We start from the raw sequence: 24,477 nt of genomic DNA, 5'->3' as shown, positions 1-24,477 counted from the left end.
ATGCCAGGCTCCTTGGAGCAGGACCCAGAAGCATGTCACACTGCTTGGATGTTTCGCCATGCGTCCCAGATGCCCTGGTGTCACCAGTGCAAGTTCCACCGCCCACCTCGCACCCTCCACTGTGCGACCTGTAACATCTGCGTGGAGGTGAGGACTCCTCCTCCCTGTCCACTCACCAATCCAGCCTGGGGCACCTGGCCAGGACTGGGAACCTCACAGCATAAGTGGGCCAGGGGTGGGTATGAGACTGTCTTCTCAGACTGCTAAGGGTGGCTCTCTGCCACGTTTGGTCATTCATATTTGTTAACACCTTGTGTCTGCACCTGTCCTGAGAGAGGCCTTCTTTGCACAGGTGCTGACATGTGAAGGGCATCACATCTGTGCTGAGCCTGGTGGAGTCAGGGGAGGAAAAGGTGTCCCTGTCCCATCCCCTGCCTTCTGACACTAGATACACAGACCCTAGGCCAGGTGTTTCCCTGTTCTGGGGATCTTTGCTTGTCTTCCTCTGAGTGTCCAAGTTGGAGGGTTCCTGGGTTCTGAGTGCTCTTCTCTCATGTGCACACCCTGCAGAAGGCTGACTGGGTGAGGGAGTTCTTTATATCCTTGTCCAGTATCTGAGAAAAGATAGGCCCAGAGTTATTCTATATCTTGTTCCAAGTGATGGCAGGCATCATTCATGACAGCTAATCTCATGAGCCATGGAGTCCTAATTACGCTCTATCAATGGAAATGCCAGGTTCTCTCTGGAGCTGGGAGCCCATGTGTAGGGCCAAGAGCAGGTGGCCCAGGATTTGGGGGGATCTGATGGAGGACAGACCAGAATGACCCTGAACACCTGCCTCCTCTCTCCTAGGAGTATGACCATCACTGCAGGTGGGTGAACAACTGCATTGGGCATCGGAACTTCTGGCTGTTCCTGCTCCTGCTGGTGTCCTTGTTTCTCTACCTGGTTGCCCTGCTAGTGACCTGTGTCATCTTCCTGGTGCGCATCTCGGACATGCCATTGTGCATAGAGAAAATCATGTCGTATCCACACAGTCCCAGGGGCCCACACTGGGAACTCCGCAAGCTGTGGAGTGGGAGGACGGGACAGTCAAGGGGCGGGTCTCGAACCAGGGCTGATGTGGGCGGGTCTAGAGGGAAAAGCCCTTTGGGAGGACCTGTCAAGGCCATGTTGAAGGTGAGTGGGGTAGAATGGATTGTGGAGTTAAGAATCTAGCGGGGTCACACAGAGGTAGAAAAGGGACAGGCAGGAGGACAGCGTGGTGGAGTGAGGTTTCTATTGGGTGTACTAGACTAACCAGTCCAGTCCAGAAAGGAAGAGTAGATGGGCGAGGCCTATGGGTGGGGCATGGGGCGGAGACTGGTGGGGGGGCGGCAGTGAGGAACCGTCCACTGACTTGGCTTCTTAACCTGTGCACAGCTTCATCGTGGCTCTATCCGCCACTGGCGCCCTGCTGCCAGTCTTCTTGTTGCTGGTGGTCCTGGTTGTATCGGTGAACACCGCCAGGAACCCCTACGAGTTACAGGTAAGCAGGGCTGAGTGCCTATGCCCGGATACCCGGCTGGGCTCAGACATCTTGTGCCTCTGCCACCTGGCACGTTCTGGGCTTTCTCTGCTGCCCCGGGCCCTGATGCTACCTCATTAGTCCTTCCACACCCACCTCTTAAGATGCAGCTCAGGTCTCTTCTCCCCTGGAGCTCGGTGGTCACTCTCCCTCCTGCGTGCATTGCTTCCAGAGCCTACTGTGTGCTAGGCTGCGTGTTCATTGAGGGAGGGGATAGAGGTGAGTCAGTGCATCTGGCACTTGTGTAGATAGGCAAGCTGCAATCAGTGACACCAGGCAGACCCCCAGGGACACTCCTGAGAGGGGGTGGGTCCTGAGTGGTGCAGCAGACTGGAAGAAACTGAGTCTGTCCAGGCCTGCAGTGTAGAGTAGGACAGGCCACTCTATGCATCCCAGGTGTGATTTTGGAGAGGCAGAGGACAGGAGGGCATTGCCTGTGAGAGGCGCTTTGTCACAAAAAGGCAAGGAACCTGAAGGTGTTCTGTTGAGGGAATGATGAGGATAAGGCTCTAATTCAAGCACAAGGTGGCAGGGGCCATGAAGTTGACCCTGTGGGGGTCCAGATTAAAAAGGCCCAGAAAGTCAACTGTGGGATTTGGTTTGGTTGAATTGCAAATCAGGTAGCCATGGGAAGGTTTTTCTTTTTTTTAAGTCATTTATTGAAGAATGATTTACACAGTAAAATTCACCCTTTTTGGTCTGTGGTCAGGGATTTTGAGAAATAAATACATCCTGCACTGTCCACCATGATGAAGGTTAGACCAGTTTCATTACCCCAGAAAATCATCTTTGGTTGTCACTTTGTCTCCCTAGTCATCCTGGTTTGTCAATTTCTCTCCGTAGTTCTCCTGGTTTTTCTTTTTTTAGAATCACCATGTAAATGGAGTCTTTGCCTTTTCATTCTGCTTCCTTCATTTAGGACAATGCATTTGAGAATCATCTATGTGTTGCTCATATCAGTAGTTCATATTCTTTTATTTCCATGTAATATTGTATGGATGCCTACAGATTATCTCTACATTCACCAATGGAAAGATTTTAACTTTGCATCTAGTTTTCCCATACTTTCTTTGTTTTGTTTTGTTTTGTTTGATCTGTATGGAAGCCAGAGGTGGTTAACCAATGAGCTATATCCCCAGCCCCACGGACCCATTTATTTATTTATTTTTCTTTTTGATTCTGAGTCTCACTAAGTTGCTTAGGGCCTCACTAAGTTGCTGAAGCTGGTTTTGTACTTGCAATCTTCCAGCCTCAGCCTCCCAAGCTTCTGGAATTCAGATGTGGGCCATTGTGTCCAGCTAGTTATTCACAGTTACAAATAAACTTACAAACATTGGTGTACAGGCATGTTTATGGAAGTTTTCATTTCTGTTGGGTAAGTACTTAGGGATGGCATTGCTGAGGCATTAGGTAGCTGTGTGTGGAAATTTATAGGAAATTGCCAAATTTTTCTTCCAAAACCACTGTACCATTTCTAATTTGTACCAGCAATGAATGAGAATTTTCTCCACAACCTCAACATTTGATGCTGTCATTTATTGTCATTTTGTTTTGCGCTTTCATTGTGGCCTACTAAATGAGCAGTGGTATCCCATTCATGCCCCCGTTTGTTCTGTCCTAATGAGTGATGATGGTCAGCATATTTTCATGTCTTATTGGCCATTGGTATATCATGGTAAAGTGTTTGCTCCAATCTTTGGCCAATCCAAACGAAACAAAGAAGATGGTTTTCTTGCTGACTTCATAGAGTTCTCTATGCTAGATTCAGATCTATGGTTTGCAGATCTATTCTTGCAGTCTGTGCCTTGTCATTTCATTTTCTTCATAACATATTCCAAAGAGCAGGGGTTGTTAGTGGTGGTGTTTTTTCAGGACCAGGGATGGAATCAGGGGTGCTTTACAGCTGAGATTCTCCCTTAGCATTTTTTGTGGTTGCCCATTGCACATGGAAAACCATGTCATCTGTGAAGCACAGTTTCATTGCTCTTCCCCATTTGTGTGTCTTTATTTCATTTTCTTTTTAGTGTGGAATAGGAATGATAGGAGTGGGCATCTTTGCCATGGGATTCCTTTAGTATGACAATAACATGACTAACGGTTCCTACAGGAAGGCTGGTGGGCAGCATCAGTGGGGCAGGTGGGAGCTGCAGACCCCAAGACAGCTGAAAAGACAGAGGAGCCCCTCTGCTCGTCACCTCCCAGCCTTTTGGTCACCACCCCATCACAGTCACATTTGGCTCCCCTCCCATCTGTGGCTCCTATCTGTACACAGTGAAGAATACGTTATTTTGCAAAAGACACACAGAGCAGTGGCTGGTACCAGAAAGGGCCCACTGTGCTGCATTTACAATGACTACCATTCCTTCTCGTGGTCATTTATACATGTTTGTGCCTTATCTTGAAAACCAAGCGAGCTCTACCATTAATGTCCTGGTCTCCAATCCACCTGGTGTATCCTCTGTGCCTTATTCCCGGAAAGAGTTGACCTCTCTCACTAACTTCACCCTTCACTTCCTGGCCCTTGTCAGCCTAACCCCTGCCCTTCCTGTGGGGATGATGCTCCCATCAATGGCCAAAGCAGCAGACATTCGTCAGACTAGTATTTTGTTCTGGAAAACGTCTCTGAAACCAGAAGTAGCTGAGCAAGCCCTCTTGCTTGTGTTATTGCTTAACTCTCTGGGCTTCTCCTCTGTGTGTAGCTGGTGCTGTGGGCTGGGTTGCCTATGCTTTGTCCATGATACCCTCCCTGAGCTACCCTGGCCACTTCTCATGGTGCTCAGGGCCTCATGTTGCTGCTGGACTCTGCACCCTGAAGTAGGCTGGCCATGCTCTTTGCAGTGTGTTTTCAAACCCAGTTCAGTGACTGGACTTTATTTTTTGGCTACTGGGTATTGAACCCAGGCACATATTAGCACTGATATTCATCCTTATTGTCTTCTAATCTCTACCTCAAAACAGGGTCCCACTAAATTGCTGAGACTGGTCTCTAACTTGCCATCCTCCTGCCCCAGTAACCCCAGGCTTTGGCATTACAGGCGTGCCATTCTGTCCGGCTTGACTGAGACATCTTTCATGTCCTGAAATGTATCTGGCTGGATGTGTGTCTGAGTGGTAGAGCATGTGCTTAGCATGTGCAAGGCCCTGGTGCTTCAATCCCCAACGGACAAAGAATAGGAATCTGACAAATGAGTGGCCAATAAACAAAAGAGTCAATCTTTGGGGATAGAAGAAAAGAGAGAAAAAAAGAGAGACAAGCCTGATGCCCTGATCCCCCCAGGATAAAGGAAGAAGGAGAGGAAGTAGGAAGTTGGGCAGAAGATGGGGCAAGAAGAACATGCCACTTTATTTTGGTCCTGTGGAGTGTGATGGCATTTGAGACCCAGAATTGGAACTGGAGTTTCAGAATGAAGTCAGTGATTGAAACTGTTCTGGGTGCTCCAGAGCTTTTAATTTTGTGTCTGATAGGATTCCATGTGGGGAGAGGAAGGTATTCAAGTTCACTGCTCAGTTCTGAAAAATGTACTAATTAACATTCCTTTTAGGATTTTTCTTTACTTTAAATAAAACCAATATTTTCTATAATTTATAAACATCTAATCAAAATTATTTCTATAAATTTAAAAAGTTCTTAATTTTTCAAATGTTCTGCTACTAAATAATCTATTATTTTCTGGTACTAGGAATTGAACCCAGGGGTACATTATTATGGAGATACATCCCCAATCCTTGATATATTTTGTTTTTTTTTCTTTTTTTTATTGTAAACAAATGGGATACATGTTGTTTCTCTGTTTGTACATGGCGTAAAGGCATACCATTTGTGTAATCATAAATTTACATAGGGTAATGTTGTTTGATTCATTCTGTTATTTTTTCACTTTCCCCCCACCCCTCCCACCCCTCTTTTCCCTCTATACAGTCCTTCCTTCCTCCATTCTTGCCCCCCTCCCTAACCCTAACTCTAACCCTAACACTAACCCCTCCCCGCCCATTATGTGTCATCATTCACTTATTAGCAATATCATTCGTCCTTTGGTTATTTGAGACTGGCTTATCTCACTTAGCATGATATTCTCCAATTTCATCCATTCGCCTGCAAATGCCATAATTTTATCATTCTTTTTGGCTGAGTAATATTCCATTGTGTGTGTATATATATATATATATATATATATATATATACATATATATATATATATATATATATATATCACAGTTTCTTTATCCATTCATCAATTGAAGGACATCTACGTTGGTTCCACAATCTGGCTATTGTGAATTGAGCAGCTATGAACATTGATGTGACTGTATCTCTGTAGTATGCTGATTTTAAGTCCTTTGGGTATAGGCCAAGGAGTGGGATAGCTGGGTCAAATGGTGATTCCAATCCAAGTTTTCTAAGGAATCTCCACACTGCTTTCCAGAGTGGCTGCACTAATTTGCAGCCCCACCAGCAATGTATGAGTGTACTTTCTCCCCACATCCTCGCCAACACCTGTTGGTGCTTGTATTCTTGATAATCGCCATTCTAATTGGGGTGAGATGGAATCTTAGGGTGGTTTTGATTTGCATTTCTTTTATTACTAGAGACGTTGAATATTTTTCCATATGTTTGTTGATTGCTTGTAGATCTTCTTCTGTGAAGTGTCTATTCATTTCCTTAGCCCATTTGTCGACTGGATTATTTGCATTCTTGGTGTAGAGTTTTTTGAGTTCTTTATAGATTCTGGAGATTAGCGCTCTATCTGAAGTATGAGTGGCAAAGATTTTCTCCCACTCTGTAGACTCTTTCTTCGCATTGCTGATAGTTTCCTGTGCTGAGAGAAAGCTTTTTAGTTTGAATCTATCCCAGTTATTGATTCTTGCTTTTATTTCTTGTGCTATGGGAGTCCTGTTGAGGAAGTCTGGTCCTAAGACGACATGTTGAAGATCTGGCCGTACTTTTTCTTCTATAATCTGCAGGGTCTCTGGTCTGATTCCGAGATCCTTAATCCATTTTGAGTTTAGTTTCGTGCATGTGAGAGATATGGGTTTAGTTTCATTCTGTTGCATATGGATTTCCAATTCTCCCAGCACCATTTGTTGAAGAGGCTATCTTTTCTCCATTGCATATTTTTGGCCCCTTTGTCTAGTATGAGAAAATTGTATTTATTTGGGTTTGTGTCCTTGTCCTCTATTCTGTACCATTGATCCACCTTTCTATTTTGGTACCAATACCATGCCGTTTTTGTTACTATTGCTTTGTAGTAGAGTTGAAGATCTGGTATTGCAATACCCCCTGCTTCACTCTTTCTGCCAAGGATTGCTTTAGCTATTCTGGGTTTCTTATTCTTCCAGATGAATTTCATAATTGCTTGTTCTATTTCTGTAAGGTACATCATTGGGATTTTAATTGGAATTGCATTGAATCTGTATAGCACTTTTGGTAGTATGGCCATTTTGACAATATTAATTCTTCCTATCCAGGAATATGGGAGATCTTTCCATCTTCTAAGGTTTTCTTTAATTTCTTTCTTTAGTGTTCTGTAGTTCTCATTGTAGAGGTCTTTCACCTCTTTTGTGAGATTGATTCCCAAGTATTTTATTTTTTTTGAGGCTACTGTGAATGGGGTAGTTTTCCTAATTATTCTTTCCAAAGATTCATCACTTATGTATAAAAATGCACTAGATTTATGAGCATTGATCTTATATCCCACTACTTTACCGAATTCACTTATGAGTTCTAAAAGTTTTCTGGTGGAATTTACTGGTTCCTCTAAGTATATAATCATATCATCAGCAAATAGAGATAGTTTGAGTTCTTCTTTTCCTACTCGTATCCCTTTAATTTCTTTGGTCTGTCTAATTGTTCAGGCTAGAGTTTCAAGGACCATATTGAATAGAAGTGGTGAAAGAGGGAATCCCTGCCTTGTTTCAGTTTTTAGGGGGAACGCTTTCAATTTTTCACCATTTAGAATGATATTAGCCATGGGCTTAGCATAGATGGCCTTTACAATGTTAAGGAATGCTCCCACTATCCCAATTTTTTCTAGTGTTTTGAGCATGAAGGGGTGCTGTATTTTATCAAATGCTTTTTCTGCATCTATCGAAATAATCATGTGATTCTTGACTTCAAGTCTATTGATATGGTGAATTACATTTATTGATTTCCTGATGTTGAACCAACCTTGCATCCCTGGGATGAAACGCACTTGATCATGGTGCACTATCTTTTTAATATGTTTTTGTATGCAATTTGCTAAAATTTTGTTGAGAATTTTTGCATCGATGTTCATTAAGGATATTGGTCTGAAATTTTCTTTCCTCAATGTGTCTCTGTCTGGTTTAGGTATCAGGGTAATATTGGATTCATAGAATGAGTTTGGGAGTGTTCCCTCCTCTTCTATTTTATGGAATACTTTGAGAAGTATTGGAATGAGCTCTTCTTTAAAGGTTTTGTAGAACTCAGCTGAGAACCCATCTGGTCCCGTACTTTTCTTTGTTGGTAGGCTTTTGATGACTTCTTCTGTTTCATTACTTGAAATTGGTCTTTTTAAATTGTGTATGTCCTCCTTGTTCAGTTTAGGCAATTCATATGTCTCTAGAAACTTGTTGATGTCTTTGAAATTTTCTATTTTGTTGGAGTATAGATTTTCACAATAGTTCTAATTATGTTTTGTATTTAACTCGTGTCTGTGTGATATTTCCTTGTTCACTCTTAATTTTAGTAATTTGAGTTTTCTCTCTCCTTCTGTTTGTTAGTGTGGCTAAAGGTTTATCAATTTTGTTTATTTTTTCAAAGAACCAACTATTTATTTTGTCAATTTTTTGTATTTTTTTTTGTTTCAATTTCATTGATTTCATCTCTGAGTTTAACTATTTCCTGTTTTCTACTAATTTTGGTGTTCGTCTGTTCTTCTTTTTCTAGGGCTTTGAGCTGTAGTGTCAGGTCGTTTATTTGTTGAGTTTTACTTCTTTTATTGAATGCGCTCCATGAAATAAATTTTCCTTAAGTACTGCTTTCACAGTTTCCCAGAGATTTTGATATGATGTTTCTTTGTTCTCATTTACCTCTAAGAATTTTTAAATTTCTTTCCTAATATCTTCTGTTATCCATTCATCATATAATAGTATATTGTTTAATCTCCAGGTGTTGGAGTAGTTTCTGTTTTTTACTCTTTCATTTATTTCCAACTTCAATTCATTATGATCTGATAGAATACAAGGTAGTGTCTCTATCTTCTTGTATTTGCTAACATTAGCTTTGTGGCATAATATATGGTCTATTTTAGAGAAGGATCCATGTGCTGCTGAGAAGAAAGTGTATTCGCTCTTGGTTCCATGGTAAATTCTATAAATGTCCATTAAGTCTAAATTATTGATTGTGTTATTGAGATCTATAGTTTCTTTGTTTAATTTTTGTTTGGAAGATCTGTCCAGTGGTGAGAGAGGCGTGTTAAAATCACCTATTATTGTGTTATGGTCTATTTGGTTTCTGAAATTCAGAAGGATTTGTTTGACATACATGAATGTGCCACTGTTTGGGGCATAGATGTTTATGATTGTTATGTCTTGCTGATTTATGCTTCCCTTAAGCAGTATGAAATGTCCTTCTTTATCCCTTATGACTAACTTTGGCTTGAAGTCCACATTATCTGAAATGAGGATGGATTCTCCAGCTTTTTTGCTGAGTCCATGTGCATGGTATGTTTTTCCCATCTTTCTCTATGAGGTGAGTCCCTTGCAGGCAACATATTGTTGGATCTTTCTTTTTTATCCAATCTGCAGGTCTATGTCTTTTGATTGATGAATTCAGGCCATTAACATTCAGGGTTATTATTGAGATATGATTTGTATTCCTGGTCATTTGGTTCATTTTTTAAAATTTTATTTATTTATTTATTTATTTTTGAACACAACTCAGTTCCTCCTTTATTTGACAAATCCTTTAGGATAATTCCTCCCTTTCCTGATTTGCTTCTTTGGTTTTCTTCTCTTCCTTATGGAATATTTTGCTGAGAATGTTCTGTAATGCTGGCTTTCTTTTTGTAAATTCTTTTAGCTTTTGTTTATCATGGAAGGATCTTATTTCATCATCAAATTTGAAGGTAAGTTTTGCTGGGTATAAGATTCTTGGTTGGCATCCATTTTCTTTCAGGGCTTGAAAAATGTTGTTCCAGGCCCTTCTAGCTTTTAGGTTCAGGATTGAAAAATCTGCTGATATCCGTATTGGTTTCCCCCTGAATGTAATTTGGTTCTTTTCTCTCACAGCCTTTAAAATTCTGTCTTTATTTTGTATGTTAGGTATTTTCATTATAATGTGCCTTGCTGTGGGTCTGATGTAATTTTGTGTATTTGGAGTCCTATAAGCCTTTTGAACTTGATTTTCCATTTCATTCTTCAGATTTGGGAAATTTTCTGATATTATTTCTTTGAATATTGTTCATTCCTTTGGTTTGTTTCTCTAAGCCTTCCTCAATCTCAATAATTCTTAAATTTGGCCTTTTCATGATATCCCATAGTTCTTGTAGATTCTGTTCATGATTTCTTACCATCTTCACTGTTTGGTCAACTTTGTTTTCAAGATGAAATATTTTGTCTTCAATATCTGAAGTTCTGTCTTCCAGGTGTTCTATCCTATTGGTTATGCTTTCTATGGAGTTCTTAATTTGGTTTATCATTTCCTTCATTTCAAGGAATTCTATTTGTTTTTTTTTTCAATATCTCTAACTCTTTATTGAAATGATCTTTTGCTTCCTGTATTTGCTCTTTTAACTGTTGATTGATGCGATCATTCAATGCCTGCATTTGCTCTTTCATCTCATCGTTCAATGCCTGCATTTGCTCTTTCATCTCATCATTTGCTTCCCTGATCATTTTAATTGTGTACATTCTGAACTCCCTTTCTGTCATTTCTTCTGCCATGCTGTCATTAGATTTTATTGATGTAACATCTAGATTTGTTTGGGGCATTTTCTTCTCTTGTTTTCTCATATTGTTCAGGTATCAGTGGACTGCCAAGATATTGCAGATTTCCTCTCTTGACTTATAATGTCCCTGAAGATTTCTAGTATATCCCCTCTTATCCTTCAGTAGCCTGAAGTCTTGGAGGAAGTTGATAATGCGGTGCTCCACAAGGAAGCTGCCCCTCTAGGGGTGGTGGTTTTCAGGTGGCGTATATTCCCTGATAGTGGGCAGAGGTGCCTCCACTTGTTGACCAATGGTCATCCAAAGGGGAACTAGGCTGCGGGCTGAGGCAAGGCCTGTTTGGGCCTGCGTCTCTGGTTTTACCGTCCTTGTGGGAAAACCTCACCCGGCAGGGAAGACTCACCTGGTGGGGAGGTCTCGCTGGTCAGTTCCCCTCCTAGAGGTTCCCCTCAATCCACAACTATCACCTGGGCTGGGCTGCCTTCCTCTGCAATGTTCCCAGGGTCCGGACCTACCTCCTGGGCCTGGGAGCCTCACCCTTCACAGACGAGTCTCCTTAGGCTGCCTCTCAGAGAATCTGCCCACAGTCCTGGAACCTTTGCTCCACCCCTAAGCGTGTCTCTGTGCGGCTCTAGAAGCCTCCTAGCTCCTGGGACCCTGCTCTGCACTTAATTGCCTGGCTATGCAGCCCCTCCTCTGAGCAGCCACTTGGAGTCCCGTATAGTTGCTCAGAGTCCCAGCGACCTGCCGCACGCCTCTTCCTCCAGGCAGCCACCCAGTGTTTCGGTGCGGTCACTAGGAGTCCAAGCAACTCACTGCATGCCTCCTCCTCCCGCCAACCGCCCGTAGCCCTGGGCAGTCACTCCGAGTCCAAGTGACCTGCCACGCTCCTCCTCCTCCTCCGGGCAGCCCCCGGTGTTCAGGAGTGGTTGCTCTGAGTCCAAACAACTCACCGCGGGCTTCCTCATCTGGCAACTGCCTGTAGCTCTGGTGCAGTCACTGCGACACCAAGCGACCCACCGCGCTCCTCCTCTTCCTCCGGGTAGCCCCTGTTGTTCAGGAGCGGTCGCTCTGAGTCCAAACAGCTTGCCGCACAGCTCCTCCTCTGGGCAGCTGCCCCGTAGCCCCAGTGGTTGCTCCGAGTCCAAGCGCTGTGCTGAGCGTCCTCCTCTACAAAGCTCCCAGTTGTCTGAGTTCACTGCTCCAGCAGGGGGAGGGGTGTCACATTGGGCAACTCTACTTCACAAAGTTCCCTGCGTTCCAGGACTACCGCCCCATCCGGGACGCCTCCCCAACGGGAGAGACTCACCCGGCGGCTTTGAGTTGGTCCCAAGTCTCTCACTATCTCCTCTTTTGAATCTTGCGTCCTGGAGCAACATGAAATGCAGCCACCCTCTAGTCCACCATCTTGAAACCCCCGATATATTTTGTTTTGAGAGAGGGTCTCACTAAATCCCAGAGGGTCTTTTATGTTTCTGAGACTGACCTTGAGCTTGTGATGTTCCTGCCTCAGCCTCCCAAGTCACTGGACTTACAGGTGTGATCCACTGCAACATAATAGTTTTTTAAATGCTGTGAACACCTTACAGCAGTCAGAAGCTCATAGAGAACATTGGTGCAGGTTGCTTTTGGACCTAGTGGAATATTCCAGAGCTGTCCTGATGATGTGGAACCCTGATTCCTTGTAGTGACGAATAGGGTTGAAAATGAAAGTCTTCACGTGTGCGCCATGGGAGAGTTGGGGGGGAGAGTGATGCTGCTGGATTCCTTCGGATGTGAGTGAGTATTTATAGTTTTTTTTTTTTTATTTTATTTTTTTATTTTTTATACGTTTACATAGGGCAATGATGTTTATTTATTTTCCCTTCCCTCCCACCCCTCCCACCCCTCTTTTGCCTCTATACAGTCCTTCTTTCCTTCATTCTTACTGCTCTCCGTATCCCTAACCCTAAACCTAACCCTAAACCTAATGCTAACCCCTCCCACCCCCCATTATATGTCCTCATCCGCTTATCAGCGAGATCATTCGTCCTTTAGTTTTATGAAATTGGCTTATCTCACTTAGCATGATATTCTCCAATTTCGTCCATTTGCCTACAAATGCCATAATTTTATCATTCTTCATTGCGGAGTAATATTCCATTGTATATATATGCCACAGTTTCTTTATCCATTCATCAACTGAAGGGCATCTAGGTTGGTTCCACAATCTGGCTATGGTGAATTGAGCAGCAATGAACATTGATGTGGCTGTATCTCTGTAGTATGCTGATTTAAGTCCTTTGGGTATAGGCCAAGGAGTGGGATAGCTGGGTCAAATGGTGTTTCCATTCCAAGCTTTCTGAGGAATCTCCACACTGCTTTCCAGAGTGGCTGCACTAATTTGCAACCCCACCAGCAATGTATGAGTGTTCCTTTTTCACCACATCCTCGCCAACACCTATTGCTGCTTGTATTCTTGATAATCGCCATTCTAATAGGGGTGAGATGAAATCTTAGGGTAGTTTTGATTTGCATTTCCCTTATTACTAGGGATGTTGAACATTTTTTCATATATCTGTTGATTACTTGTACATCTTCTTCTGTGAAGTGTCTGTTCATTTCCTTAGACCATTTGTTGATTGGATTATTTGTATTCTTCGTGTAGAATTTTTGAGTTCTTTATAGATTCTGGAAATTAGCGCTCTATCTGAAGTATGGTTGGCAAAGATATTCTCCCACTCTGTAGGCTCTCTCTTCACATTTCTGATAGTTTCCTTTGCTGAGAGAAAGCTTTTTAATTTGAATCTATCCCAGTTGTTGATTCTTGCTTTTATTTCTTGTGCTATGGGAGTCCTGTTAAGGAAGTCTGATCCTAAGCCAACAAGGTGAAGATTTGGACCTACTTTTTCTTCTATAAGATGCAGGGTCTCTGGTCTGATTCCGAGGTCCTTGATCCATTTTGAGTTGAGTTTTGTGTAGGATGAGAGATAGGGGTTTAATTTCATTCTATTGCATATGGTTTTCCAGTTTTCCCAGCACCATTTGTTGAAGAGGCTATCTTTTCTCCATTGCATATTTTTGGAACCTTTGTCTAGTATGAGAAAATTGTATTTATTTGGGTTTGTGTCCATGTCCTATATTCTGTACCAGTGATCTACCTGTCTATTTTGGAACCAATACCATGAGGTTTTTGTTACTTTTGCTTTGTAGTAGAGTTGAAGATCTGGTATTGCAATACCCCCTGCTTCGCTCTTGCTACTGAGGATTGCTTTAGCTATTCTAGGTTTTTTATTCTTCCAGATGAATTTCATAATTGCTTGCTCTACTTCTGCAAGGTACATCATTGGGATTTTAATTGGAATTGCATTGAATCTGTATAGAACTTTAGGTAGTATAGCCATTTTGACAATATTAATTCTGCCTATCCAGGAACATGGGAGATCTTTCCATCTTCTAAGGTTTTCTTTAATTTCTTTCTTTAGTGTTCTGTAGTTCTCATTGTAGAGGTCTTTCACCTCTTTTGTGAGATTGATTCCCAAGTATTTTATTTTTTTTGATGCTATTGTGAATGGGGTAGTTTTCCTAATTTCTCTTTCTGAAGATTCATCACTTATGTATAAAAATGCATTGGATTTATGAGCATTGATCTTGTAACCTGCTACTTTACTGAATTCACTTATGAGTTCTAAAAGTTTTCTGGTGGAATTTCCAGGTTCCTCTAAATATATAATCATGTCGTCAGCGAACAGGGATAGTTTGAGTTCTTCTTTTCCTATTCGTATCCCTTTTATTTCTTTGGTTTGTCTGATTGCTCTGGCTAGAGTCTCAAGGACGATGTTGAATAGAAGCGGTGAAAGAGGGCATCCCTGCCTTGTTCCAGTTTTTAGGGGGAACGCTTTCAATTTTTCACCATTTAGAATGATATTAGCCATGGGCTTAGCATAGATGGCCTTTATAATGTTTAGGAATGTTCCCACTACCCCAATTTTTTCTAGTGTTTTGAGCATGAAGGGATGCTGTATTTTATCGAATGCTTTTTCTGCATCTATTGAAATAATCATGTGATTCTTAACTTTAAGTCTGTTGATATGGTGAATGACATTTATTGATTTCCTGATGTTGAACCAATCTTGCATCCCTGGGATAAAACCCACTTGATCGTGGTGCACTATCTTTTTAATATATATTTGTATGCGATTTGCTAAAATTTTGTTGAGAATTTTTGCATCGATGTTCATTAAGGATATTGGTCTGAAATTTTCTTTCCTCAATTTTTCTCTGTCTGGTTTAGGTATCAGGGTGATATTGGCTTCATAGAATGAGTTTGGGAGGGTTCCCTCCTCTTCTATTTCATGGAATAGTTTGAGGAGTATTGGAATGAGCTCTTCTTTAAAGGTTTTGTAGAACTCGGCTGAGAGCCCATCTGGTCCTGGACTTTCCTTTGTTGGTAGGCTTTTGATGACCTCTTCTATTTCATTGCTTGAAATTGGTTTATTTAAGTTGTGTATGTCCTCCTCGTTCAGTTTAGGTAATTCATATGTCTCTAGAAATTTGTTGATGTCTTCGAGGTTTTCTGTTTTGTTGGAGTATAGATTTTCGAAGTAGCTTCTAATTATGTTTTGTATTTCACTGGTGTCTGTTGTGATGTTTCCTTGTTCATTTCGAATTTTAGTAATTTGAGTTTTCTCCCTCTTTCTCTTTGTTAGTGTGGCTAAGGGTTTATCAATCTTATTTATTTTTTCAAAGAACCAACTATTTATTTTGTTAATTTTTCCAATTGTTTCTTTTGTTTCGATTTCGTTGATTTTGGCTCTGATTTTAACTATTTCCTGTCTTCTACTACTTTTTGGTATTGGTCTGCTCTTCTTTTTCTAGCGCTTTGAGCTGTAGTGTTAAGTCGTTTGTTGATTTCCACTTCTTTTTTTGAATGCGCCCCATGAAATAAATCTTCCTCTAAGTACTGCTTTCATAGTGTCCCAGAGATTTTGATATGATGTGTCTTTGTTCTCGTTTACTTCTAAGAATTTTTTTATTTCCCTCCTGTTGTCTTCTGTTATCCATACATCATATAATAGTGTATTATTTAATCTCCAGGTATTGGAGAAGTTTCTGTTTTTTATTCTGTCCTTTATTTCTAATTTCAATCCATTATATCTGATAGAGTACAAGGTAGTATCTCTATCTTCTTGTATTTGCTAACAGTAGCTTTGTGGCATAAAATATGGTGCTGCTGAGAAGAAAGTGTATTCGTTCTTTGTTGGATGGTATATTCTATATATGTCTGTTAAGTCTAAATTGTTGATTGTGTTGTTGAGATCTATAGTTTCTTTATTCAATTTTTGTTTGGACGATCTATCCAGTGGTGAGAGAGTTGTGTTAAAATCGCCTAGTATTATTGTGTTGTGGTCTATTTGATTTCTGGAATTGAGAAGGATTTGTTTGACATACGTGGATGAGCCAATGTTTGGGGCATAGATATTTATGATTGTTATGTCTTGCTGATTTATGCTTCCCTTAAGCAGCATGTAATGTCCTTCTTTATCCCTTCTGACTAGTTTTGGTTTGAAGTCCACATTATCTGAAATGAGGATGGATACTCCAGCTTTTTTGCTGTGTCCGTGTGCATGGTATGTTTTTCCCCATCCTTTCACCTTTAGTCTATGGGTGTCTCTTTCTATGAGATGAGTCTCTTGCAGGCAGCATATTGTTGGATTTTTCCTTTTAATCCAATCTGCCAGTCTGTGTCTTTTGATTGATGAATTCAGGCCATTAACATTCAGAGTTATTATTGTGATATGATTTGTATTCCCAGTCAATTGACTCATATTTGTTTTTGACATGATTTGGTTTCTCCTTTATTTGGCTATTCCTTTAGGCTAGCGCCTCCTGTTGCTGATTTGCATCATTGTTTTTCATCTCTTCCTCATGGAATATTTTGCTGAGAATGTTCTGTAATGCTGGCTTTCTTTTTGTAAATTCCTTTAGCTTTTGTTTATCATGGAAGGATCTTATTTCATCGTCAAATTTGAAGGTAAGTTTTGCTGGGTATAAGATTCTTGGTTGGCATCCGTTTTCTTTCAGGGCTTGGTATATGTTGTTCCAGGCCCTTCTAGCTTTTAGGGTCTGGATTGAAAAATCTGCTGATATTCTTATTGGTTTTCCTCTGAATGTAATTTGATTCTTTTCTCTCGCGGCCTTTAAAATTCTGTCTTTATTTTGTATGTTAGGTATTTTCATTATAATGTGCCTTGCTGTGGGTCTGTTTTAATTTTGTATGTTTGGAGTTCTATAAGCCTCTTGTACTTGGTTTTCCATTTCATTCTTCAGATTTGGGAAATTTTCTGTTATTATTTCATTGAATAGATTATTCATTCCTTTGGTTTGTTTCTCTAAGCCTTCCTCAATCCCAATAATTCTCAAATTTGGCCTTTTCATGATATCCCATAATTCTTGTAGATTCTGTTCATGATTTCTTACCATCTTTTCTGTTTGGCCAACTTTGCTTTCAAGATTAAATAATTTGTCTTCAATGTCTGAGGTTCTGTCTTCCAGGTGTTCTATCCTATTGGTTATGCTTTCTATGGAGTTTTTAACTTGGTTTATTGTTTCCTTCATTTCAAGGATTTCAGTTTGTTTTTTTTTTCAATATCTCTAACTCTTTATTGAAATGATCTCTTGCTTCCCGTATTTGGTCTTTTAACTGTTGATTGGTGCGATCATTTAATGCCTGCATTTGCTCTTTCATCTCCTCCTTCAATGCCTGCATTTGCTCTTTCATCTCCTCATTAGCTTCCCTGATCATTTTAATTACGTACATTCTGAACTCCCTTTCTGACATTTCTTCTGCTGTGCTGTCATTGGGTTTTATTGATGTAGTATCTAGGCTTGTTTGGGACATTTTCTTCCCTTGTTTTCTCATATTGGTCAGCTGTCAGTGGGACCCTGAGATAATGCAGTTTTCCGCTATTGGCTTATAGTGTCCCGGTAGATTTCCAGTGTATCACCTCCCAGCCTTCAGTAGCTTGATGTCTTGGAGGAATCTGATAAAGCAGCGCATCCGAAGAAAACTGCCCCTAGCCCCCTACTGGTTCCATAGTTTGGAACTGGCTCTGTGCGGAAAGGCTCTCACTGTAGGCCTGCACCATGCAGCTGGCCGTGTAGGAGGAGCCCACTGCCGGAGTGTGGAAGGCTACCTTGGGAAGACTCTAGCTGCCCTGCCCGGCTTCGATAAGCCACCTCTATCTGGGCCTGCCACCCGGGCCGAGCTTTACCCAGTGGGCAGACTCACCCGTGGCTCTATTTCAGTCCGAGTCTCTCAATGCCTCCCCTTCTTAACTCCTGGGTTCTGGAGCGACTGGGGGTGCAGTCACCCTCTAGGCCGCCATCTTGGATCGCCCCGTGAAGAGAGCCTGCAGCCGGAGTGGGCAGAGCCGCCTGAAGAGGTCTCTGGCTGCCCTGCCCTGATCCCAGAGGCTGCTTGCGGATCGAAGCTCTCTGTTGGTTCGGGGGCGCTCTGCTCCCAGAAGCTAGCCTTGAAAGGCACCTCCCACCGCAGGGGTCCAGGCTACTTGGGGAGGTCTCTGGCTGCCCTATCCTGCTACCTGAAGCTGCTTGTGTGCCAGAGTACGCTGTGCTGCACTGGCTCCAGGACTTGGAGCTTGTTCTGGTCAGAAAGGCTCTCACTAGCGGGCCAGTTCCGTTCCAGGAACCTGGAGAAGCTGGCTGTGTGGGCGGGGCCCACCTCCGGAGTGTGCAGGACTGCCTGTGGAAGACTCTAGCTGCCCTGCCCGGTTCCGATAAGCCAACTCTATCTGGGCCTGCCTCCCGGGCCGAGATTTACCCAGTGGGCAGACTCACCTGTGGCTCTATTTCAGTCCGAGTCTCTCAATGCCTCCCCTTCTTAACTCCTGGGTTCTGGAGCGACTGGGGGTGCAGTCTCCCTCTAGGCCGCCATCTTGGATCCCTATAGTTTAAGGCATTGAAGTTGGGGTGAGACTCATTCCAATCTGGGAGGAGGACAGGAACAGGCTGATGGATAGTGTGGAGGGAGAGGAGAAGCCAGTCAGTGAGGACCTGACCTTTGAGCTTGACCTTTACTCCTTTGTGTACTGAAGGCCTTCAGCCCAGATTCTCCTGGGCCATGTGATTTTTGACTAGGAAAATACAACTGGGCATCCCTGCTGCCTCTGCCCTCCCAGATTGTGAAATTCACTGAAGGCACATGGTTAGGAACAGTGAGGGGTGGGAGAGGGAAGTGGGAGCAGGGGGTGACGCTGACTGTGGAGCAGTTGAGCAGCAAGGGAAGATCTTATAAGGGATCTGGAAAGACGTGGTGGGAGGACGAGTGGGCCCCATGGAGAGAGAACAAGGATGCTGCCAGGGGAGGAACAAGGTGAGGAGGGAACCCTGAGAAGGCAGGAGAGGTGGTGCAGGGTCAGCACTGTCAGGGAGAGCTGCTCACAAGTGGGAGGAGGCAGGTGGCTCTTCCCAGGAGCCCTGGGAGGCAGGATCCCTGGGTCACTCTGGGCTTCCCTGCCCTTGGATTCCCGCTCCAGGCCTGAGTCCAGTCCTGGCTCAGCTGACCAACTTAGGGAGGGTCACTGGGAGATGGCTGTGCCGAGTCCTGCCATTTCTGAGCTGCTCTTCCCATCCCCGTCTCCCTTCAGGACAACAACCCATTCGACCAGGGTTGTATCAGAAACTGGCATGTCACCCTCTGTGCACCACTGGGGTCCAAGTAAGTTGGTAAACCAGAGGCTCAAGTGGTGGACCCTGGGGCTGGTGGGGTGGGTGAGGCTGGGTCTTCTTCCCTGGTCCCTTACGCCAGCTCTCTGGCCCTGACCCTTGGGGATTTTCTCCAGGGCACTCTGGGAGCCGCTGGGAACTCCCCTCTTCCTTGCCTCTGTAGGTTCTAGCCCCAAGAAATGGGGTAGAGAGGAACCCTAGCCTGGATGGGAGCCCTGGGCTCTGTGCTGTCCAGGCTGAGGGGTGAGGGTAGTCAGGGAGAACAGGAAAGGTGGGTGGTGACCCTTGCTTTGGGCCTGTCATTGCCCAGGTACATGTCAGAAGTTGTGTTGCTCCAGCAAGACTCGGGATCCAAGTGGGAGCCGATGGCGGCCCTGCAGCCACCAACATTCTCCCCAGAACACCATCGCCCGCACCTCCCTGGGCCCAACTCTCAACCTGTGTCTTTTGACACATCTTATGAAGGAGCACCAGGGAGTGCAGTCATCTAGGTGAGGAGTAGTGGGTGTGCAGTGGACAGGGGTGTCTGTGGGCTGCGCGTGTGTTGTTGGAGCCCCTGAGGTGGGGCTGGCCCTGCAGCTGAAGCACCTGGAGCTGAGGAGTGGGAGTATGGATGTGAGGGTGCAGGTCCAGGTCACAGGGCTTCAGACCACACCCAGGTGTCCCTGAATAGACAGAGAGAAAAGACTGCTTGGCTAACTAGCTGGGTGGCCCTGGACCAGGTCCTTACCTTTCTGGGCCTCAGTTTCCTCAGATCTTATTGATGACTGAGACTTTGGTCCAGAAGTTTATAATGTTTTAATGGAGATTCTTTCTGATTGGAAATTTATACTTGAAGTCCCATGTGAAACATAAAGAGTGGGTTTTTAAATGTGTACTGGGTTGGGAAACCCACAGTGTTCCCAAGTGCTCTTTTAGTGACTTGTGGTGCCAGCTCTCTTTCTGTCCCGCCTCCAGGGGCTCAGAAAATTTACTGTGAGCTGTGGGTGGAGTTCAGGGAGAGCCCCATGTACTGACTCTTGTTTCTCTTCCCATCAGCCCAGTGCTGCTGTGGAAGGCCCACAGGGAGACTTGGTCTCCAATTCACCCCCTCCCTGTGATGCCTGGATATGGACACGCTGCCAGGATGTGAGCCCCACATCAGGCCTCTGAGGCCTGAGCCCCGACTCCCCTGCTGGGAGCACCCTGACCCCATGACTCTCCAACCCCCATAAATTTGTTTTTTGCTGATTCTATGACTGGTCTGCCTGTCTGTTCTAGATTCAGAGAAATGTGTTTCCTGGGGGAAGCTTTGAGGGACTGGGACAAGTACCTCCTGAAAGGGAAGAGCATTGTTCTATGCACACCCATGCTCATGAGTGAGTCCACACTCTCTGGTTTTTTGCCCTTGGGCAAGACACTTAGCATTTCTCTTATCCTTACAATGTGGCATCAGTAGTAATCATAGTAACTGACCTTGTGGCCTTCCTGGCAAGAGGTGAAGATGAGAGGAGAGAAAACCCACCAACCAGGATAGTACATAGTGTACCTCAAACTATTCCACAAAACAGAGAAAGAACGTATATATATTTAATTCTGGTTGTCAGTGTGCACCTATTTGTATTCTTTAGGATTGTGTGTGTGTGTGTGTGTGTGTGTGTGTGTTTAACAGAGAGAGAGAGAGAGATTTTGTGGTTCAGGTATCAAATTAAACCCAGGGCCTTATGCATGGTAGTCAAGCACTCTACCCCTGAGCTCCATTCCCTGCCCTTTTTTATTTTTAGACATGGTTTTGCTACATTGACCCAGTTGGCCTTCAACTTGTGGTTCTCCTATCTCAGATTCCCACATAGCCTCCCAAGGTGTTACAGGACTTCAATGCCTTAACCTGTTTTCTACATGCAAGTTCTTGCCATCTACAAAGAGATTTTCTTCTTTCTCTTTCGAGTGGATACTTTAAAAATATTTTTCTCCCCTAATTTTTGTGGCTTTATCTTTTAATACATATGATGTTAGATTTTTCACAAATGCCCATTATCAGGTTAGGAAGTTTCCTGTTATCTTAGTTTTATGTTTGTTTATGTGTCTTTTCCAGTCATGGAAAGGCATTAGATTTTGACAAATGTTTTTCTATGTGAAATGATTTTGTGGATTTTTTCCTTCACTCTTAATGTGGTAGAGTACATAATTCACATTATTTCAAGTTTTAGTGTTTAATAATTAATAGTATGACTGACCAGGTCCAAGACATGAAGATATTATGTTCATGAGTCTGGTGGGGAATCACTCTGTCATAAACTCACTCCATATGTGGAGTATGTGGTAACAATGTGCACTATAATATAAAACCTTTCTACACATAGTAGTTAGCTGCAAGAAACCATTCTTAGTTCAGGAAAATTGTGTTCCAGATTTCAGTGTAAACTCCTAGCATTCTTCAACTCTTTTGTGTGGCAATATCTTATTTCTGTTTTCACTCTCTTCCACCCCAGCCTGAGTTATGAGTTCTGGAGTATTTTTCTCCAATCTCAGATATGATTACCAATTTTGTCAATTCTTGCATTGATCTGATGATTCATGGTCTGAATATATGTTGAATTAATTTCAGGAGACTGTGTCCAGCAAGGTAAGACCCTGCATGATAGAGTTACTCTTGGCCATTCCCCCAGTTCCACTTGGTGATAATGTCTCAGTCTATCACCTATATGACTTACTATTTGGGGGGTGGGTGTTCTGGTAATTTTCCCTGGGTTGCTTTACCATTGAGTTTCATCCCTGGTTCTTTTTATTTTTAATTGAGTCAGAGTCTCATTAAGTTGCTGAGAATCTGAATAAGTTGCTGAGGCTGGCCTTGATTTTTGGAATTATAGGCATGGGCTGCCATGCCCAGCTACACTCCATTTTTATACATTGAATAATTCCTGGGATAAATCCCAGTGACAATGATATATAATCTTTTTAATTTGTTGCTGAATTTTAGTGTTTTTTTTTTTAAAGGACATTAGTATCTATGCACATGAAGTGTATTAGTCTTTGTTTTTCCATGTGATATCTTTTTCTGGCTTTGGTATCAGGGTAATATTGGTTCTGAAAAATGAGTTGGGAATTGTTCCTTCCTCTTCTACTTTTTGGTAGAGTTTGAGAAGGAGTGGTGTCTATTCTTTAAGGATTTGGTATAACTCATTGTCTTTTTTAGAAGAGCCAACTAAGTTGTCAACCTTGATGATTTTCCCCTTTTCAATGTTTAGCTGTCTTATACTAGATTATTATTAGCTGTTGGCTTTTAATTAAAGTGGAATCCTAATATCAGTTCTATTCACATCATGAAATGCTGCCTCTTGCAAGAATTTTAATATCATTTTGAAATAAGTTGTCATTGTAAAAGTGTTTTACATTGCAGCTGTGATTCATGGAAAAGGAAAATCCTAATGTGTTGTTTTATTTTTGTTATTAAAATTTTAATTTTTTTTAGATATACATGACAGTAGAGTGTGTTTTGACATATTATATATATGTGGAGTCTCACTTTCCATTCTTGTGGTCATTTCTGTTGTGGAGTTTCACTGGTGGTCTGTTCATATACGAACATGGGAAAGTTACGTCTGATTTATTCTACCGCCTTTCCTGTTCCCATCACCATTCCCTTCCCTTCATTCCCATTTGTCTAATCCAGTGAACTTTTATTCTTTTACAGACGTCCTCATGAAGAGGGACCACCTGTTCCCACAAAGGGGAACCAGATGTGTAGAATCAGGGTCTCAGTGTGCACACCTGGGGAGCTTACTGAATGACCAAGGGTGTCAAGAATTTACTGAATTCAATTTCCTTTTTCTCAAAGTGGACCATGGTGGAGCAACCTTTACCATTCAGCGAGAGAAGGTGGGAGTTCCCCGAAGCAAAATGAGCTTCAGAGCTGCTGGGCTGGTCCCTGAGTTCCTCCCTTTACTCACAGAAGTAGGTTCTGTGGTTCAGTCAGAGGCAAACTCACCTGTCTTCTAACTCTCTTGCACTTGGCTCTCAACAAGTTCACCAGCACCATGAATCCTCAGCATGAAAGTGGCATTTGTTAGAGATCCAGGTCTGCCAAGAGAGCTGGAGTTGGGGCTGCTCTCAGGTCCCATTTGGGGTGCCAAATTTTTTGCTGAAAACTTGGTCCTCCTCCCTGATACCAATCCAAAAATGAGCATACAGTTTTGAGAAAAAGGAAAAAGATGGGTGTTGCTTTGCTAGCAAAGGAGAAACACTGGGGACTCCTATCTCAAAGTCTGTGATTCTTCATATCTATTCTGAACTTCTTGCAGCACCTAAAAGAGGCATGAGATATTGGAAATAAACACGAAAGACAATACTTCCCTTCAAAATCTCTCAAAAACACACTATATTTTAAAGAGAGAGAGGTAGTTGGTGAGGACAATATAGGATGCTACTTACTAAACAGGTAATCATGGACTGGTTAGTAAACTCAGCATCTCAGTTTCCTTATCTGTACATGGGTGTGGTAATATTTGCATCTATCTCAGAAGATTGTTATGAGAATATTATTCATTTTCCTTCGCTGTGACCAAAATATCCAACAAGTACAACATAGAGGAGGAAAAGTTTATTTTGGCTCATGGTTTCAGAGGTTCAGTCTGTGGTCAATCTACTCCATAGTTCTGGGCCTGAGATGAGGAGGAACATCATGGTGAAAGGGTGTGGTGGTGGAAAGCACCTGAGTTCAGAACAGCAGGGGAGAAAAAGAGGGAGAGAGAGAGAGAGAAAGAGAGAGAGAGAGAGAGAACATGCTGTGTTGCCAGTGACAAAATATATACCCCAAAGGCACACCCCAAGTGACCTATCTCTCCTGTCATATGGTTACCACCCAGTTAATCCATTCAAGTGAATTAATACACCAATTAGGTTACAGTTTCATTTTCTGATCATTTTTACCTCTGAACATTTTTGCATTGTGTCACACATAAACTTTGGGGTGACATATCTAAACTATAGCAAGGAGTAAGTGAACAGATCTGTGGAAAGTGCTTAGAATGGTTCCTGAACACATGAAAATTATGTATAGGTGTTAGCTATTGTTATAAGAAAAAATGGTGCATATGAATATTTAATAATGGCATGGGACAGTATTGCAAAGTTTTTTGAGGACCAACTAGTCTCCAGAAAATGGCTTCCATAGAACACTGAGTATGTTGGCAGTTATAAACAAATTTTTTGAAATTGCAATTGATTTTCTTATTGGCAGGAATCCTATGTCTATTTCAAGGTAATGAGTATTTTTTGCTTGGATAGTATAATGATT

General features: G+C 42.6%; 1 protein-coding gene across 1 annotated transcript; it reads left to right on the top strand.

Moving 5' to 3' along the window:
* LOC124993587 (palmitoyltransferase ZDHHC19-like) lies at positions 1 to 19,693 on the top strand. Its single transcript, XM_047565458.1, has 5 exons — positions 1 to 147; positions 854 to 1,026; positions 1,424 to 1,529; positions 19,124 to 19,194; positions 19,513 to 19,693. The coding sequence occupies exons 1-5, from the start codon at positions 1 to 3 to the stop codon at positions 19,691 to 19,693; spliced, it is 678 nt and encodes a 225-aa protein (XP_047421414.1).
* The last annotated feature ends 4,784 nt before the right edge of the window (positions 19,694 to 24,477 follow it).

Source organism: Sciurus carolinensis, chromosome 9 (assembly GCF_902686445.1).
Source record: "Sciurus carolinensis chromosome 9, mSciCar1.2, whole genome shotgun sequence".
Taxonomy (NCBI): Eukaryota; Metazoa; Chordata; class Mammalia; order Rodentia; family Sciuridae; genus Sciurus; species Sciurus carolinensis.
The sequence above is the reverse complement of the archived record's forward strand: the minus strand, read 5'-3'. Positions and strand labels throughout refer to the sequence as shown.